Source organism: Eublepharis macularius, chromosome 1, assembly GCF_028583425.1.
Source record: "Eublepharis macularius isolate TG4126 chromosome 1, MPM_Emac_v1.0, whole genome shotgun sequence".
NCBI classification, from domain to species: Eukaryota; Metazoa; Chordata; class Lepidosauria; order Squamata; family Eublepharidae; genus Eublepharis; species Eublepharis macularius.
This window is the reverse complement of record NC_072790.1, coordinates 128,976,304-128,995,871: the sequence shown is the minus strand read 5'-3', so window position 1 is coordinate 128,995,871 and position 19,568 is coordinate 128,976,304. Positions and strand designations below refer to the sequence as shown.

The 19,568-nt window shown below is 43.4% G+C and overlaps 1 protein-coding gene across 2 annotated transcripts in view; it reads right to left on the bottom strand.

The window, feature by feature from the left end:
- Positions 1-16,828, bottom strand: part of MTHFD1L (methylenetetrahydrofolate dehydrogenase (NADP+ dependent) 1 like) — a 253,352-nt gene extending 236,524 nt beyond the window's left edge. For both annotated transcript variants that reach the window (XM_054988191.1, XM_054988183.1), the window contains exons 1-7: positions 15,990-16,828; positions 12,836-12,920; positions 11,800-11,847; positions 11,654-11,707; positions 6,638-6,762; positions 4,702-4,802; positions 4,042-4,181 (exon numbers count right to left, since the gene is read on the bottom strand). In XM_054988191.1, the coding sequence (XP_054844166.1) occupies positions 4,042-4,181; positions 4,702-4,802; positions 6,638-6,762; positions 11,654-11,707; positions 11,800-11,847; positions 12,836-12,920; positions 15,990-16,210 (774 nt within the window). In that variant the 5' untranslated portion in view covers positions 16,211-16,828. The remainder of the gene's footprint in view (positions 1-4,041; positions 4,182-4,701; positions 4,803-6,637; positions 6,763-11,653; positions 11,708-11,799; positions 11,848-12,835; positions 12,921-15,989) is intronic.
- Between the last annotated feature and the right edge of the window lie 2,740 nt (positions 16,829-19,568).

Here is a 19,568-nt window from a genome sequence, read left to right as displayed (position 1 = left end):
ATGGGACAAAACAAGATTTCTGTATACTAGGATGACTCCCAAGTATGCAGAAAAATATGACTTTGTAAATTAACAGAGGCCCTGACCAGGATAGCCCAGGTAAACCTGATCTTGTCAGATCTCAGAAGTTAAGCAGGGTCAGCCTTGGTTAGTAATTGGATGGGAGACTTCCAATGAAGACCAGGGTTGCAGAGGCAGGCAATGGCAAACCACCTCTGTTAGTCTCCTGCCATGAAAACCCCGCCAGGTGTCGCCACAATTCAGCTATGACTTGAGGGCACTCTCCACCACCAAATTAACAAAAAAAAACCCCTCATCCTCCATGGTCTGATGAAGACTGAGCATACACAGAGAAGTTGTGTATCAGCCAATCAGTGAAAAAGAGAAGAGAGGAGGGAGATAAGGAAGTTGTCCTGTTCACATTCCTGAGAGCTTAAAGTAACAGGAGATATGGATCAGGGGGGAAATTTTGAATTCTTTATGCTGCTCCTTTGGCAATTCCTGCAAGCTACAAACTTGCAGTTTGTAATAATACAAGTAAAACAGCAGAAGAGGTCCTCCATACAAATCAATCATACAAGTGCCATTTCATCTACAATTGAACAAAAAAGTCACTAAACTCAAAAGTATAATGTGGCAATGTAATAGAAAATGATGAGAAACTTAGTTTAACTTCAAAGAAGCTGCACTGCTGGTGTGGATGAAGGGAAAACCTTTTCAAACTTCTGTCCATCATTTAAAACATATCAAATGTTACAGTAACATCAGCAGCTGTAAAAACAAGGTCTTGCCAAAGAAGAAACGTCTTACAATCACAGCTGTTCCAGTTAGGGAAAACGTACTCTGCTTTGGTGTTGCAAGTTCAAAAATTTTAAAAAAGATAACTTCCACATAAAACTTTTTGACTTGGCTGCCACCTTCTGGAAACCTCTATGAAACACTAGGGAAAAGCTTAACTTCAGCTTGTATATGATACAATTCTGAGCACGCCAATTAAGTTACTGTACTTTTCTTAGGTTAATGTATTACCTATATTATTGCTAGCCAAAGGCCACTGGAATATCATGGGAGGGAGAGGAGACAGGTTGGGGGGCAGGGCTCTTGCTCCTCAGCCCATCACTTTCTACGCCATTGCTTCATTCAGTCCCTCTTCACTCCAGTTTTCCTATTCTCCTTTCCTCCCAGGAAATATCCTCTAGTATCTTTCCCCTCTCTCTAGTCTTAGCATGCTCTCCCTACTACCATCTCACTCCCTGGTGCACTCTCTTTTCCCTGTCTCCATCTTATCCATCTGGCTCTCTTCTCCCTCTCCTCCAATATCCTCTCTCACATTCCTCCTCCCTCAAGCACAAGACTTTACTTTTATCTATGGGAATAAATGGCAATCCTTTACTTACAATGGAGAAAATATAGGATAAACCAAACAAAACCAGGAGGCAAACCTCAAGATGGAGTGGGAAATAATGACTAAAGGGGAGACTGTTGCAACACTGGGTGACTTCAACTGCCCCTTACATTGACTAGGATCTTTTCTACAATGGGGTTTTCAATTGGTTCTAGCCCCCTACTGCATCAAGTTCTCTTCAGAGTTCTGCACACATGGTCAAAATATCCTGATTCAGTTTCAAACTGTTTCCCAGAGGGTTCCCCCCCCCCCTTCTGAATGGGAAAAGGCTGCATCTGCCACAGAACTGATCACCCTGGCTTTTCTCCCTGTACATATGTCCCAATGTTTTTTTCCCACGAAGTCAAACTGCAGTGGGGTCCCATAATAATTGGCATTGGGACCCGTGCTATTTAATTTGTTAAATAATTAGGAATTGAGGCTGAGCAGTATAGTAGTCAAGTTTGCAGATAATACCAAATCATTCAGGATGGTGAAAACCAAGACAGATTGTGAAGACAATTTAAGTTCAAAGCCGGTAAGTGTAATGTGATACATATTTGTGCCAAAAAATCCTAATTTCAAATATATGCTGATCGGGTCTAAACCTGCTAAGACTAAAATTGAAGGAGATCTGGGTGTTGTTGCAGAAATCTCAATTAAATATTTATTTATTTATTTATTTATTTATTTATTTATTTATTGTCTACCTTTCTCACTGAGACTCAAGGTGAATTGTACTGTGTAGGTCAATACAATGAATGGCTGGGACATTCAATAAAGAATACAATAGAGTAAGGACCGCAGACTTTTGAAAACAAGCAAAAATCTAATACAAGGCTGAAAACAATGCTGAATACAAAAATGAGCAAGTTGACATGACATAGTGCCTGGTGTGGAACTACCCAGTAGTAGCATGCTTGCAGAAACAGACAGTATACAGTACCATAGTCTACAGTCCCCATCCTATTCCAGCACTTCTCTCTGAACCATTTCCTTACAGCACATTTCCTTACTACTTATGTAAAAAAGCCCTCCTGAATAATTCAGTTTTGCATAGTTTGCAGAAAGTCAAGACAATGAGAGCTTTCCTGACCTCTCCAGGCAGGCCATTCCACAACGTGGGGGCCACCACAGAGAACGCACGTTTAGGCAGCTGTTGATTTTTGCCCATTGGCAGGGTGGTAACTGCAGAAGGCCCTGCTTAGATTAGACAAGGTGCTGTGGTGGAATAGAGGGAGAGAAGCAGTCCTGTAAATATGAGCGACCAATGCCATGAGGGGCTTTGTACGTGATAGTCAAAACCCTGAATTGAGCTCAATAACTGATGGGAAGCCGATGGAGTGACAGCACCATGGGAGTAATATGCATGCTTTGCCTAGCTCCCTTAAAAGTACAGGCATTGGATATACAACTTCTACAACTTCTTTTAATAAGTTAAAAATAATTCAAGGGATATGAAGCCTCTGAAATTCAGAGAGGGCAGGGGGAAAATATATGTATTTTTAAAAAATCCTTTATCCCATGCAATGCCCACTTGTTTACAATTATCAACATGTGTGGCAAGTACTTAGGTCACATGCTGTGCCTGTGTCTCCAATCAGGAACATGCTAAGCTGGATCATTTAGATCAGGCCAGACTCACCGCCTATCAGCATCCTATGCCTCCTGGGGAATGCTCATCAAGCCATGTTTGGGGAAGCTTTCTACTTCTTTCCATTAATTTACAAAGACATCTTTTCCTGTACATTTGGGAAGCTGCCCCACCCCTCAAACATATAACATGCTACCTGTTCTATGAGTAGCATCGTTTTGCTGCTTTTCTGATCATAATGGTGGCAGCCACTTAGACATCTGATGGATAAAGGAATTGTATCACTAGGTCAGAAGGAAGAAGGGCTTCATTCTAAGAGACTGCTCAAATCTAAATTATGCCCTGCAGCCTTTACACCGACTGAGATCAAAAGTAGCATTCTGCTTCTCCCCTGCTTCCACTTCCACCCCACGATTATAATGCAACATACAGGCTATAAGATTCCCAGGATGTCTGAACACAGAATCCCCTCTAATCCTCAACAGCCATTTAATTATTTAGGGCTTGGGGATATCCCATGTCCAGATAACCACGGACTTCCTGGTTCAAGTATTACCTTTTGTACATGTGATTAGGAGTGTTGGGGAACATGTGAAGGGATGCAGCTGAACCAAAAACCTGTTCCAGATCTCATTGTATGTGGAGGTAAGGGTAGGAAAGGAACACTCGAATAGGCTCTCAAATGGAACGATCTGAGTAAGACCAAATAGTGACCCAGGTTCACTGAGTGAACAAAAGGTGTTTGTGTGGTGTAGGGATTAGCGTGTCTGATTAGGGTCTGGGAGACCAAGGTTTGAACCCCCACTTTCTCCACTTTGGCACAGAAGCTTGCTGGGTGACTTCGGGCCAGTCACACACACTCAACTTACCCTAACTCACAGAGTTGTTGTGAGGATAAAATAGAGGAAAGAAGAACAATGTAAGTAACTTTGGGACCTTTTTTGGGAAAAAAAATTGTGGTATAGATGAGGCAAATAAATAAATAAATTCTGCACGAATTGAAGACCTTGCTTTGTACCAAATACAAGAGGAAAACTAACAGTTAATTAGGTACAATATTTACCATAGCTTGAAGTTGTTTCATTTTCCAAGGGCAGCTCATGGTCATGACCCCTTTTCTCTGAAGAAGGCAATGCAGAGAGACTTCTAAGGGTCCTTCAAATCCCAAGAGTAGCACCTTTTTTCCATCTAGGGAAGTATTTGCTGGATATTGGAAGGTAACAATTGCTCTAGTTAGATGTATTAGTCTAGGTTTAAGTACTGCTTTAAGACTCTACTGAAGATGTATACATTGAAAACACTGGATTTTGTAAGGATTATGCAGAGGACAAGGTACACTCATTTGGAAATTCACAGATCTAGTTTGCTCCTTCCTCCAACACAAGGATTCTTCCCCTGATGCTAAGAGAACAACCTCTTCACATCAGCAGAAGGCTCTTTGCACTAGGGAAGGCACTGCAGTTAGTGGAATGGATCCGCCCCCCCCCCCCCCCGATTGGCTCCAAGGCACATGGAGACACAGCTGACAAGTAAGTGTGCCTCTCCTCTTTATGTCCATTCCATTTCCTTATCACATTTCTTTTCACAACTCCTTTAGAAGGTAGGCAACTTTACCAAAAAGGACTTGAAACAGAGGCCCAGTCCTCTTACTAAACCCATTGCTGAACTGGACACAAATATACCAAGTACTGTTGGGGGGCATGGAAAAACAAAAATGTCATACCTAGTTTTTCCAGAAGCTGGATCACTGCACCAACCACAGGGGGGATGACACAGAAATTCATGTCTCCACGCACTAGCCTTCCCAAGTTAATATCTGTTACTCTGTGATACAAAGAAATGTAAATGTGTATACATACGTATATAAAAAGAGTATTAATTTTTTTTAAAAAATCAAGGATTGGAATAATAATAGGGGACCAGCTAGAGTCCATCTGATGGCATTCATGAAACATGCACACACCACAAAGCTTCCACTACATTTTGAAGCAGAACTGCTGACTTGTACTTTGTTTGAAATAGGCTGTTGCTTTTGGAGGAAATCTTGTTCCTCCCCTCCTGCCTTTCCTTTCCAATTGTTAAGCTAATTCTCATTCTCCCATATATTGTCACATAAAGCCACATTCATTACACTAATTATAACATCACAAGCTTTCCTTAAATTGTTTGGTGGCCTCTGATAGTGACTCTACTGTCCACCTGAAAAGCCACTCAATCAAACAGACTCCATACAAGGGAAGAAGGGAAAGTCTGTTAAAAAGTGTCCAAGAAATGGAAAGTGCTTTTGGAGTCACTAAATAACATGCTTTGTTAATTGAATTACTGTTAACAGAGGGAATATACAGGCAAGTTTCTTCTATCAAATTATTTTCAGAGATTAGGATAAAATCTGTATAGCTATAAATTTTAAAAAAAAGAATGTGGGTTTTAGAGCAGTACTCCCTTAGGCAACCATTTTGAAATCTGAAGACATGTTAGTCCCTGCTATTGGCCTCTTCCCTTTCTTTTTTATCTGGAATTTAGTAACCGGAATGCCACTTTTGAGCAGAGAACCAGGAACTAGCCCCAATGCCTCACCAGACTTCTACTATTCTACAGAAGCAGAAACAGAGAAAGCATGTGTGTCAACATGAGCGTTCCCTTATTGTCAGGGAAAATTCATATAACCCTTCTGGGGAAGGTATATGTAATTTCCTGGAGGTGCGGGGAAAAGAAGCAAATACTGCCATTAGGAAGATTGTCAAATTAGCCTCCCTCTTGTTGCCATAGCACCAGCAATCCCTTCAAATGCCTCTTTCGCCTCTGATGGAAACTAAAGGCAGGGTGGGGACACCATATCTGAAGGTTGTGGTCTACAAGCCACTAGTTACTGATTGCTATTCTAAGAGAAATATACTCAGTCCTTTCATTTCAATTGAAAAAACAGGGGTTTTGTTACCTTGGTTAATAGATAAATATTGTAAAAGTGAATCAACTAAGCTGGAATGACAATGTGAAATGCTGCAAAGAGACTGGAATTATAGAGGGAAGTCTTTTCAGAAAATGTCTTCTGTAACTTTAAGAGTGGCACTTTTCAGATTTATAGAATGTCATGGTACTAATCAACATGATTTAAGTAGAATCCATATATTTGATTTCAAGGGAATAGATTGGATTCGTTCCACTAACAGTGGTACTCTCTCCTGGCAAAAAGAGCATTCCTCTTATGCAAGAGGCTTTCTCTGATGCAATTAGCCATCATAGGTCTGATCTACATCTATATGAGGCAGTAATGATGTGACAGAGTGCTGAAGTAGTAAGAATAGACTGTTCTGAGTTGTAGAAAGCATTTTGCACCGGAATTTGCATTTTGCACATTTATGTGGGGGAAGTTTCCACATTCCCCCACATAAATGAATCCCTGTAAGCAGAAAGTGAGTTTAGCATGCAAAGAACTAGGATAGAACTTCTCTCTCCAATATGCTATTTTTTTCTTTTCAGATCATTTTTACAAGGAGGAGTATTAAAAATGTGACCCTCAAAATTCTACCACCCTCTTTGCTGCATGTGTAAACCAGGCCAGAGTGACTGTGGAACCCATTAGTTAAAAACAAGTGTTTTCTGCATTTCCAATGAGATGCATTTGTATCTGTCAATGAACTTCATGGTACCTTACTTACCCATTCACATCTTTCTCTGGCTTCACAGCATTCAGTACTTTACTTGTATGTGACTCGTTAAAGCAGTGAAGTACAAGGCCATGAATATTACGATCCTCATTGAGTTTTATTATTTCATCAGCAATCTAGAAGTAAAAATAAGGGTTAAACAAATTTCTTTTTTTAAAGTCAAACACATTCAATACTAGAACACTACCAAATAAGAAGTTTTTAAAAATGTGAAAAACTTGCTCACTGACAGTTGTCAATGAGCAGAAGCTGAAATCATTTGCAGAAATTGAAGGATATAGCAGAAATTCATTCACAGCTCTCAAGTTCCAGAACAACATAAGAAGAGCTCTATAGGATCAGACCAGTGGTCCATCTAGTCCAACAAGCTGTTTCACACAGAGGCCAACAGGGTCAACCAACAGGGCATAGAAGCAGCAATGGACTGGGAGGCAAAAAAACCCCTGCCCCATGGAGAGAGGGACGAAGTAAGCTTGCTATGGCTTCTCCCTGGCTTGTGACCACCCACATTATGTGGAATAGGATCCACTAATTTGTGGCTGCAGCAGCTCCCACCCTCTTTGCACCCATCTGCCTTGTGCAAGGCTGGGACCATTGTTCCTGCAAGGTGGGAATTGCCAGTTTGCAGTGGTAGCAACTCCACCCACTTCACGCCCACTCACCTTGGGCAGGGGGTCATCAGCTCCCAAAAGGCAGTGCCCACTGGCATGCAGAGGCAGCAGCTCCCATTTCCCTCATATCCCACTTTGCTTGGCGCTGCTCCACAGATGAGGTAGCTCTGCCCTAGCCATCAGCCCATCAGGACTAAGCCAATCTGCCCCTCTACAGGGACCAAAACCTTCTCCTGATACTGCCTCCTAGCACTGGCACTTGGAGGTCTGCTGCCCCATCTAAGGCCATATCTGCTGTCATACACATTCATACTTCATACTCTTCAGAGCACTAACAACAAAGACAGGACAGCAGCACACACTACACTATGCGATCTGGACCACTCTAAATATATTTCTCCAGATTGTACAAATATGTCTTAAGGGGATGAAGGGTGGCAGCAGGTCAATCACTTTCCAGCCACATCAACCTGGTATGAAATTGCAGCAATCATAAAGCGCAGAAACCTCCTAAGAGAAGTACATGTTCACAGTGTCCAAGAAATACCTGGTACAACCAGAACACTTAGCCCATATTTGTGCAGCATGACATTTTCCCCAATTCTGTGCATAGCATTCTCCACCCCACCCCAATTGCATTGCTGCTGGTGTTCTGGCTTGAAGAGGCCCTCATTCTATATAACCCGAGGTTCTGTTTGCCTGAGCCATGCCAACTATTTATCATTAGCGTGATGGCAGGAAGAAAAAAAAATGTCTTGCTTGCAATTGATGGCAGTGCAACAGAAGTCAGGCCACAGGAGGGAGGCACAGACCTAAGCCTGGTTGCTCCCATCCTGCTGTACGGCTGGCTTCTTTCAGGAAAAGAACAAAGCTTCAACTGTATGCTCTGTAGAGCAGAAAGGGTGCTGTGCCATTTGGGGGAAGCCCAACAGCCCAATGCCACTCTTGCTGTGTACAAACCATAGCTAGCATTGACTGTATGTTCCTTACACGGAAGACTAAGGATATATTAGGTAATCTTTTTGTCTTTCAGCTGCCTAGTCACCCAGTGGGTACCCTCTCTGAATTAACAGAGATGCTCTCATACATGACGCTAGAGACATCTAGACTGATTGTTCTGGGTAATGTCAGCATTCATGCTGAATGCTCCTAAGGGCCAGCTCAGGATTTTATAGCCTCTTTGGCTGCCCTGGGCCTCTCTCAAATCATGACATGAAAGAGGCCATACCCTCTTTAAGGGGAGGTTTTGTTTGGGGGTTGGAGATTCAGTCCAAACCATTGTCTGACCATTATCTACTAAAGGCAAGGGTGGATATAGACCAACACCCCACAAAAGGGCCCCCCAGTTAAAATGGTCCACCCATGGAGCCTCATGGATCCTTCTGGATTCAAAAATACTCTGAGGAGGAAGGCATGGATTCCAAACACATGCATTGTTGAGACTGCCGTTAGAGCTTGCAACATGAAACTCCTCAAACCTATTGACAAAATTTCTCCTTGTAGACATTTCCTGCCATTGGGGTGGAAGCCAGCCCCATGTTTTACCATAGAGTTGGGTGACCTAAAGAGGGATGGAAGACATCAAGAAAGTCACTGGCAGAAAACTCACACTGAATCTGATAGAGCATGCTACAGAGCTCATTGGAAGCAGTGCAGCCTATGAAGCAGTGGTGATAGCAGCAAAGAAACCTTATTTTTTTGCAACCGTTATATCAGCTTATTCACAACCACCCCAGTTGTTTAAGGTATCTCATCAACTTCTCAAACTAATATCCTAAACAACAGACATTCTAAATCTGAACCTTTCCTGTCTCAGGAACAGAAAATGAGCTCTAACATCTTTGTAAAGTTTTTTTGCTGATAAAATAACCCAAACACGCTGATCTGGATGCCAGCTGTAATATAGGCCAGGCAGAAGAAATGCTTAATATATTGTCTGGTCTACATATGGACCAATTTGACCCAGCTGTCATGATGGTGTCTGGGAATGCCTCCTCAGACTCCACCCAACACCACCACCACCACCACCATCCCTGATGGAGGGCCCACCACGGCAGTGTAGGGAAGCCCCCCAGACACTGCTGACTGACTGCCCAGCCCCTGCAGAGACCTTGACTCACTGGGGAAGAGCCCATAGGCAATGGGGGAGGTTGGGTGAGCCTTCCCAGAAGATGGTTGGCCCAGCTGCAATAGAGGCGGTGCAAGGAGCTGGCCGAGGAGTGGCAACCAGGCAGCAAGAGAAGCTGGCGGGAGAGCCTCCACAGATTCTTCAACCTCCATGTTGAATAACCTTTCTAAGTCTTTAAGATAAGTTATTTGTAGCTATGAAATTGGATGATATCAATATGTGGATGACACCCAGCGCTATATGTCTCTATTCAAATCCCCCAGTGATACTGTAGAGGGGATACTGTCAGTCATTGTCTGACAACTGTAGTCAAATGGCGGTAAGTCCAACAAATTGAACCTGAACCCAGACAAGTCAGAAGTGATGCTAGTTGAGAAGGTGGAGACATTGGAAGACATTGTGCTTCTGATGGGGTTCAGTTGACCCTCACAGACTTGGTGAGGATCCTAGGGATTCTACTGGATCCAGCAGTGCTGCTGGAGAAGCAAGTTAATACAGCTACAAAAAATGCCTTCTTCCAACTCAGTCTAGCCTGTAAAATGGTCTCCTACCTTGACATAGCCCATCTCAATCCACACCATAGTAACATCAAGACTAGACTACTGTAATGCACTTCCCTCAAAGTCAGCTTGGAAACTCTAGTTGGTGCAGAACACCACAGCTCAGTTATTATCAAGAGCTAGGTGGAACATGCACATTACATCCATTCTGCAGTATTGGCTGCCCATCAGTTACCAAGCACAGTTCAAGTTTTTGCCTATCATATACAAAGCCCTTCATGGCCTTGGACCCTCATATCTGCAGAAACACCTCTCTCTTTATGTCCTGCCATAGCAGCTTTGCTCATCAGGGCAGGGTGCTACCCCAGAAATGGACAAAATCAACAACTCCCCACACATTCTCTCTTTGCAGCCTCTGTCTTATGGAGTGACCTGCCTGAAGAGGTCAGGAAAGCTCCCACTCCTGGCTTTTCCCATAAACTATGCAAAGCTGAATTATTCAGGAGGGCTTTTTTACACAGGTTATAGGATGGTATTGTAATGAAATGGTTCAGGAAAATGCTTTGGTAAAGGGATAGGGACTATATCACTGGGTACTGTGTTTCTTTACATGCTGCTACCATGTAATTTAGGCATTGCTTAATGTATCATGTTTAAATATTTATGCTTTAGTTCAACTTTGTATCAGATTTCTGCTTGTTTTAAAAGTTCTGCAATTCAAATCCTATTGTATTATCTACTGGATGTCCCAACCTGTCGATCATATTGACTTACACTGTGTAATCTGCCTTGAGTCTCAGAGAGAAAGACAGACTATAAATTATGTAAATAATAAATTAACCAAACCTGCACAAAATTTCTACTTACATTCCAACCATACACAGCATTTTCACTATTCCACCCATTAAATTAATTTTGCTTAGAAACATTATATTATTTTTGCAAAGAGATGGAGAGGGAGAGAACTATAGTATCACTGCAAAAAGCCCATAAAACTGCAACTAAAACACTTCAAAGGGATCTATTTATTTGAAAGTTTTATATTGTTTTTGATAGCTTTCACAAAGTCAGAATTTGATAGCTATCTAATGAGAAATAAATGATAGTAGCAGAATGACAATTGACAAAGCTCTTAGAGTGCAGGTGAATATACTGAATGAAATGTAGCAAGATTCTCACATCAAGGACTTCCAGGAGAAATCCCAACCAAACAGTGTTGCTGTATCTACAATTCTGCCCAAGTTTTATGTGAAAACATAGGCAAGTGAAATAGTTAGCATATTGCTGATAGAGGTGAATTGAGGCCTTACGATCATCAATCTCAACCTTGAATTAAACTTCGTTATTTTTAGAAAGTCCTAGGGTATTCATAGTCAGTCAAAAATTGCTTGGGTCATTTAAGAACTGACAATGAAATCCTAAGCAGAGTTACTCCAGTCTAAGCCCACTGAAATCACTTACTTGGTAGTAAGCACCACTTAAACCAGTGAGACATTTCTGATGGACAGGAACAGGCTGTGTAGTCAAGTCCTAAGCAGACTTACCTGCCAGAAAGACTGCAGTCTTATATACTCTAATGGGGAAGTCCCATCAACTTCTGTGGGTTTACGGTTGTTTCAACGGCTGTACAGCATGTTGAAATTTACAAGTGTATGTATTTTACATCAAAACATTTACAGGCTATTCCCACTGTGTATATAGCATTCAGGGGAAAATGCCACTAATCAAGATGTTACTCATTCAGTACCACAGTAAAAAAGAAAAGTACCTCATCTTTGGTGCGCTCATGAGGGAGGCAACTATGGATAATATTCAGACCAATCTGCAAAGGGGAAAAAAATGAAATGATTTGCTACAGAACCAGGCCAACTTGCAATTCAGTTTGAAAAACTAATGATGCTCTTATACTCTTACCTCTTCAGCAGAGTTTCTCATTTCTTGCCCCAAATCATCATCACCGACCTTGACAGGATGCCAAAACAAATTATATATGAAAACTGTAAAAGGCAACGGACAGGCCTCAAAGATAACGGGGCCATCACAAATTGTTAGCAAAGACAAAACGGAAAGCAATCCTAGATCAGAAACATGCAACATTGAATACAATTTGCAGAACTGAAAAAGATTCTGCTTCCATTCATTAGCATTTGCACAGAACAGGAATGCAATTTCACAGTAAAATGTAGGTCATCTTGACCTCAAGATCTCCATTCCAAGTTCACATTCTTGAGGCTATGATGAAGTGAAATGGGCCAAAACCAGATACAAACTGAAACATGCTAGAATAGCATTCGGGGCATTTCTCACTCACTCGCACACACGCCAGCAGATTTGCAGCAAGAAACAAACAACTTTATGGAGCCATCCACAATATGCAGTAGTGAGAACCTGGACAGAGTTTTGTGAGTAAAGACATCTAGAATGTCTGCAATAAATGAATGACAACTGAAGTCTGATTGTCTCCAAAGGGGTGGTCATACAAACCCCAAGCGTGGGCAGCTTATTTCTTTCTTTCTGAATCTAGCTTCTAGAAAAACCCACCCCATGGGTTTTAGCCTTCCTTCTACCAACATTTTGTATCCCCAACGTAAAGCTAAAAAAGGTACGTATATAATTTGTGTTAGGACTGGACAGGATGCTAACTATTTCTTTAGGGGAAGGAAATTTACCTACACATGCACAATATTTAAAGACTAGGAAATGGAAAACTGAAGCCCAATGGAAATATGGTTTCAACAGCTTGTATTATAGTGCAAAAGAGAACTGCCACCCAGATCCGATTATCTTGGCTTCCTACAGCTATCACTATACTTCGTATCTCAGATGCACATTTTTAGCCTTTTTCTCCTGGAATACATGGATCAATAGGCATACCATAACAAGCTGTAACTACTCCTCCTCTGGAAAGATAACCATTTCACTTTAAAAATAATATATATATATATATTACCTGAACAACGGAAAGAGTTGGGTTAAAAGTAGGATGTTCTATTTGCAGTAAACTCAGGGCTTTCTTGGAGCTTTCGATGACTTCTCTAAAAAACACACACACACACGCATTCGATGTGTTACTACTAGATGTGAACGTCGTTTCTCTCACTTCCCACCAGCTAGTTCAAAACCTCCAGGTGGGGCCTGGAGCTCTCCTAGAACCACAGCCGATGTCCAGACTCTCAAGGCTGGTCCCCCTTGGAGGAAACGGCAGCTTCAGAGGCGAACTCTGTGGCACCACAACCCTGCTGAGCTCCCTTCCCTTCCCTAATTGTGCCCTCACCAGACACTGCTGCAAAATCTACAGGGATTTCCCAAGACAGAATTGGCAAAATTATCTTTATGGATTCTCCAAAATTACACCTTACCTTTTTTAACAAATGTACAGAAAGAGGGAGAACCCCACAGCAGCAGAAAAATTAAGACTGTTGCTTGTATACATAAATATTAGTGTCAGTGCTTGTATTATGGTTGCTTTATCCTTGTTAGGCAACCTTCGGCCTATCACTCTCTCTCAGCTTCACCTACCCCATAAAGGTGTTATGAAAATGAAACCAGGGGTGAGACCAGAGAAGCAATCCTGAGCTGGGTGTCATCCACATATCGATGACAACCAATTCCATATGTCCTACCATGTAAGAAGGCACCCCCTATCCCCACCCCACCGTGCCTTGCCAGTTGCCAGTCAGGTCAAAACCCCACTCTGCCACAGAGATTCACTGGGTGACCTTGGGGCAGTTATACATTCTCAGCCTAACTTACCACACAGGGTTATTGTGCAGATAAAATGGAGGACAGGAGAATGATATAAGCGGATCTCCCAACTGTGGAGAAATGTAGAGTATAAGTGAAGTAAAATACAATATAGCTGAAGATGGAGGAGCAGATAAAAGGTAAGTTGGTTAATTGGTGAGAAGGAGAAAAGGAAGCAGGGAAAAGTGAAGATATTGGGAGGAGGAAAAGAAGAATAGTGTGCATGGAGGGGAATACAGGAGAAAGTGAAATGCCTCTCAAAAGTTCTTTACTTTATTTGGTATTTAGCCCACCCTCCCTGCAAGTGGGCTCAGGACGGGGTACAACATTCATAAAATACATAATTATATAAATACAATTAAAATCATATCATTCTGTGTGAGTTCCCCACTGCACAGCTAGACTGGTACTGGTGGCAAGCAGTGTACAACTGGACCAAGCACAGAGGCCAGCACCATGCGACTGGGCCATAGTTTTCTCAGGTAGAGTGTGCCAGGGGGACACAAAGAGACGAAACTGAAGAAAGAGGAGTAAAGATAGGTTGGCTGGTAGGTGGGAAGGGGACATGGAAGAAGGAAAAGGGGAGAGGCTATGGGGTTTTCAGGGAAAGGAAAGAGGGAAGTACAAGGAGAGGGGAAAATGAGATGCTCCATGCAAGTCCTTGTGTTTTCTCCAGTTGTAACAATAGCCAGTACACTGTAGTTTATTTGGGTGTTATAACAGGATCTGGGAGACCAAGGTTCAAATCCCTACTCTGTCATGAAACTTATTGGGTGACTTTAGTACAGTCACTCTTTCTCTCGGCCTAACCTACCACATAGGGAAGTTATGTGGATAAAATGAAGGAGAATGATAAACACCATCCTGAGCACACTGGAAGAAGGGTGGGATGAAAACGTATCAAGTAAATAAATGTATGTTCGTAGAGAGTCAAATCAACATACGTTACAAACTGTAACTATGTAATCAGTACAACACATTATCTTCTCATTAGGGGTTTACTTGCCAATTTGGTGTAGTGGTTAAGAACGGCAAGACTCTAATCTGGAGAACCTGGTTTGATTCCCCACTCCTCCACTTGAAGCCAGCTGGGTGACCTTGGGTGAGTCACAGCTTCTAGGAGCTCTCTCAGCCCCACCCACCTCACAGGGTGATTGTTGTGGGGATGATAATAACAAGCTTTGTAAACCACTCTGAGTGGGTGTTAAGTTGTCCTGAAGGGTGGTATATAAATTGAATGTTGTTGTTTTGCAATTAGAACTATTTTTTTAAGGTGGTAGAAGAGTATACTTTTGAAAACATTTCAGAAATACTTTGAAAGAACAAACTGTGAGGACTATAGATATCTGCTTGCTTCGTTCAGTCTATTATAATACTACATTCGGTGTCATTTTTCTTTGTAAGATTTTGGCAGGTTCAAATAATTATGCTTCCTTTTTAGGGCAATGATAGTTTAAATACCACACATTCCTATGAAACATGGTAGTCTTACTAGAGCAGGTTTAATTGCTATCACTGCACTCACATTTGGGAGTTTTGTTTCCAAACTGGGGAGGGTGAGTTATTTCACAGAAATTGTTCTCTATAACCAAATTACAAAGGAAATGACTGATGTCATATTGGGAGACCTTAAACTCAAGTTGCAGCAAAGAAAAGGGCATTAGATTTTAATCTTATACATTTATGTGGGCGTAAGACCCACTGAACTCGCTAGAATTTATTATTCAGTACACATATTAAGCGTAGCATTTTTATTACTGTAAAGAGTATCAGTTGCACAGAGACGTTTGCCAAGTCCATGCTGACAGGCACAGCGCATATTAATGCTATGATCCTAGATCGCATTTATAAACGGGTACTTGCCACTGTGTTCACGGGGGCTTCCATACCAATGAACACGACTGGGTTCACTGAACCCAAGAGGCTCAAAAAACTGAATTCTATCAAAGCAACTTTTCCCCCCTGCACAGGAGTCGGACTCCCCCCCAAGTTGGCAACCCTGAATGGACGCGGCGGCGTGACAAGCCCAGTGGGTGGGCTGGCCCTCTGCAAGCCTTGAAAAAACACGGGCCTGCTGAGAGTCTGCGCCGGAATAACTTCGGTGACGCCATAAACTGATGAAAGAGTTAAAAGAGTTTCAGGGGCAGCAAGAAGGCCGCGCCCTTGGCGTCTGCGCTGCTGGTTGGCTCCCAAAAGCGCCGCTGTCTCGCCCCGGCCTCAGCAGCACAGGAAGAGGCGGAGCAGCCGCGGAAGTTTCCCACGTGGATTGCTGGCGAGCGGCTTGGCTCCCACTTGCTGGGTCGAAAGCTGGTGGAAAGAACCCGCGGGCAGCCTTCCCCATCCCCGAGGCGCTCACTTACCTGGCCAGCGAGGCTTGCAGCCGCCCGCTATATCGGACGGCCTGCTGCTTCGCCAGGCGGCCCCACGTGCTGCATATCCCTCGCGGGGGCAAGAACACTGGCCAGCCGGGGAGCCGGCTGAGAAGCTTTCGCGACCCCCCGCCGCCGCTTTTTCTTGCAGCCCGACTAAGTGCCGGCGCTGCTGGTCTCCAAGCCAAGCGGCACAGCGCAGGAAGCCTCATGGTGGACTGAGCGAGCAGGCCGGCCGGCTGTCGGAGATGCTGGCGTGGGGAGGAGGAGCAGAGCCCGAGCGGAGGCGGGCTCAGGGCGAGCGAGCAAGACCGTCGGTGGCTCTGGCAAGTGGCGCGGTAGCTGCAAGGGCGGGGCTAGCCCTGAGCATGTCAGGTTTCCCAGCCGCTTGGCACCCGAGGCTGTTACGCATCTCCGGGGGGCCCCTTCAGGTTACCGCAAAGATTAAGGAGGCTTGCAAACCCGATCGGAGCCACGTCTGCTGAGTAAATAGCCCTGCATCGCGCTGTTACATGGAAACGTTTAATTGCCGTGGAAATATCACTGGCGTCGGGAGGGGAATCTCCGGGCCCTCTTGAGCAAGGCTGGGGTATCAGGCGGATTGGCGAATAGTTGCTTTTATTAGTTTGGACCATTCAAGTGGGAGCGGGGGACGCAGCCATTGAATCAACTTCTGCAAGTGCTTAGAAAGTCAGCATCGAGGAAGCTGGAACAACAGCAAGCACTCTTGTTTGGGTTTTTAATAATAATTAATTTCTAGCCCACTTTTTCCGCAAGGACGGGTTACAATAATGTGATAGTATGAAAATAAACCATTTAAATACATTAAAAACCAGAATCATCAATAAATACATTTAAAATCCCAAGATGGCAGTTCTCTCCACTTTTCTCAGCCATAATAAAAGCAAGGAGGGTATGATTTAGTTGTGCTAATTTGTGAACTTCCAGTTCTTGCTTTTTGCAAACTGACTACAATCACTGAACAGAAGGGATGCCTATGTGCCTTTGGTGGTGACGGTAATACCATGTTCTTTTTAAAATCCAGATGATGTTGGTCCCAAACACTTGCACTTCAGTTTCACTGCTCCAAGAGAAATCCCTTTCCCATTGAGAAAGTGGCAGAGCAGTCAGAAAAATATTTTTCCATCCCCATGGCACAGAGTGATAAGCTGCAGTACTGCAGCCCAAGCTCTGCTCATGACCTGAGTTTGATCCTGGTGGAAGCCGGGTTCAGGTAGCCAGCTCAAGGTTGACTCAGCCTTCCATCCTTCCGAGGTCAGTATGTGTACCAAGTTTCCTGGGGGTAAAATGTAGATGACTGGGGAAGGCAATGGCAAACCACTCCATAACAAAAAGTCTGCCATGAAAACGTCAGGATGCGACGTCCCCCCATGGGTAATGACTCGGTGCTTGCACTAGGGACTACCTTTACCTTTTTAACCTGTTATAAATGTACTAAAGTAGATTAGGGTTGCCAGATCCCTATACCCTCCTGCCGGGGGAGGGACCTGACATTTACCTCATGCTGGCAGAGAGGTCCTATTCACGCATGCATGCTCTTCAGCGCCTGCATGGTGATGTCACCCCCTCCCCCGGAAGTGATGTCATCACACCAGCCATGGGGGTGCTAAATGCAGGGCTGATTTGGCCCGTTTGGGGCCTAAATCAGCCCCAAATGAAGTGCAGGAACATTCCTGTGACCAGCATGGTATCACTTCCGGGGGAGACATTGCGCCCCTTGGGAGCATGTGCACGGTGCGTGTTCCTGGGGTGCCTGCCAGTGGCGGTGTTACCGGAACTGGTCTTGCAATAAAATGATCTGTGGGGGAATTAGCTAGCAAGGAGAATGGCTGTGCAAGAGGCTGGTAGCCTCAGGGATCTGTTACCATTTTCTACCAGGTCCCTTCCCAAGATAGCAAACGAGGCTGGTTCTTAAGGTCCAACAATAACTTTTATTAAGAACAAAATGACATGCACATACAAGCAGAATTACGGGGTAAGAATAATTACACACACAGAGCCCTAGGAAGCTTAGTCAGAAATTGGGAATAGAGAGGGATCTAGTCCGTGGGAGAAGAGAGTAACTTTGAACGCCAGCATCCTTGGCTAGGAGAGCAAGAGGCTTGGGCAAACCTCAAGGGAACAACGCTTGTGGATCCGGAAGCATGTACAAAGAGAGAGAGGCTTAGGGAAGTGACCCTAAGGGAGCAGCCAGGAAGCATGCATGATTCGAATGAGGCCAGGAGGACTCTATGGGTAAAATGTTCCCTGAGGTGGAAGAGCCTACCTAGCCATTAGAACAAAGGCTCCAATGGTCTGTTCCTGGGTTTGACAAAAGGGTTGATCACCTTGATCGGTAGCTGCCGGGGTGTGTGAAAGCAAATGCAAAACATGTTCTAGCGCTGCACAAAAGGAATAGTTTGTTAGTGAATTCCACCAGAGCTAAGTTGATGGATTTTAGGTGGGGATTGTACTTTCCCAGGAACAACTGTATATACTTATGAATGTCATTGGATTAGCTCCTCAATCAAGGACAGGAGATCTCATCACGGAAGAAGGGAAAGGAATGTGTTAAGTGGGGATGACTCTGTGAGACCTTTATTGCACTGGACACCTATGGGGCTGGCGGGACTGCAAATCTAATCATCTCTTAATCACTCCGCATTCCTGTGCGGCATTCCATGCATGCCGTGTTCTCCTGGGTGGGATTCAGCAACTGTTGGAGGTCCTCTGGTGGCAATACAGCTGCTATTTTAAATCCAGAGGCTTGGTGGTATTTTTAATATCACAAACAACCATGTTAAAATGGCTATTAAAATGGCAGAGGCCAGGCCGACCACTTATAGCAGGCACCTGGGAACCATAACATATACTTGTGAATGTTTCTAACAATTCGCGAAAGACAAAAATGAAGTGAAGGTGAAAGCTGGTGAATTTCAGTTCTTAATCTTAAAACTAAGGACTGTATTTTGATTTAAAAATTGAAATAATACATGAAGCCTCTCCTTCAGTGTTGGGGCCTGAATTCGTAGCTTTGCATAAAGCAAAAACTGAAATTTCATTAAGACTTCAGTTTTTCATAAGCTAAGGGAGGAAAGGTTCCTTAAAATTTTAAAGCAAAATAGTGAGAAGAAATTGACAGACCTTACTAGTTTGTTTTTTTTTAAAATTTCCAGACATGGGATAGGAACCCTTACAATAAAGAGGTTGAACATGCAGTTAGTAGGAATGCTAGTTACGTTGATTTTTCTTTTTAGAACAGCAGCAGCCATTTGTATAGAAAACAGGTACTAGGTGAAGTTTTTCCAGCAGCAGTAGTGCATGCTGAAGTCAGCTAACCATTGTGAAATTTGTATTTAAGCAGATTAACACCTGTATAGCTATCAACAAAAGAAAAAAATCACTTAGTGTCAGCTGGAGCCATCCCAAGGCTAGATACTTGGTGCATTAAAAGCCAGGTAGAGCAGTCAAATTTTGTACACCACTTTTCCTAGCACTTTTCCTATCTTGAGATGAAGCTTTGGGGCTACCCATCAAAGAAAAAAAAATTAATGCTGGATTGCACCAGCT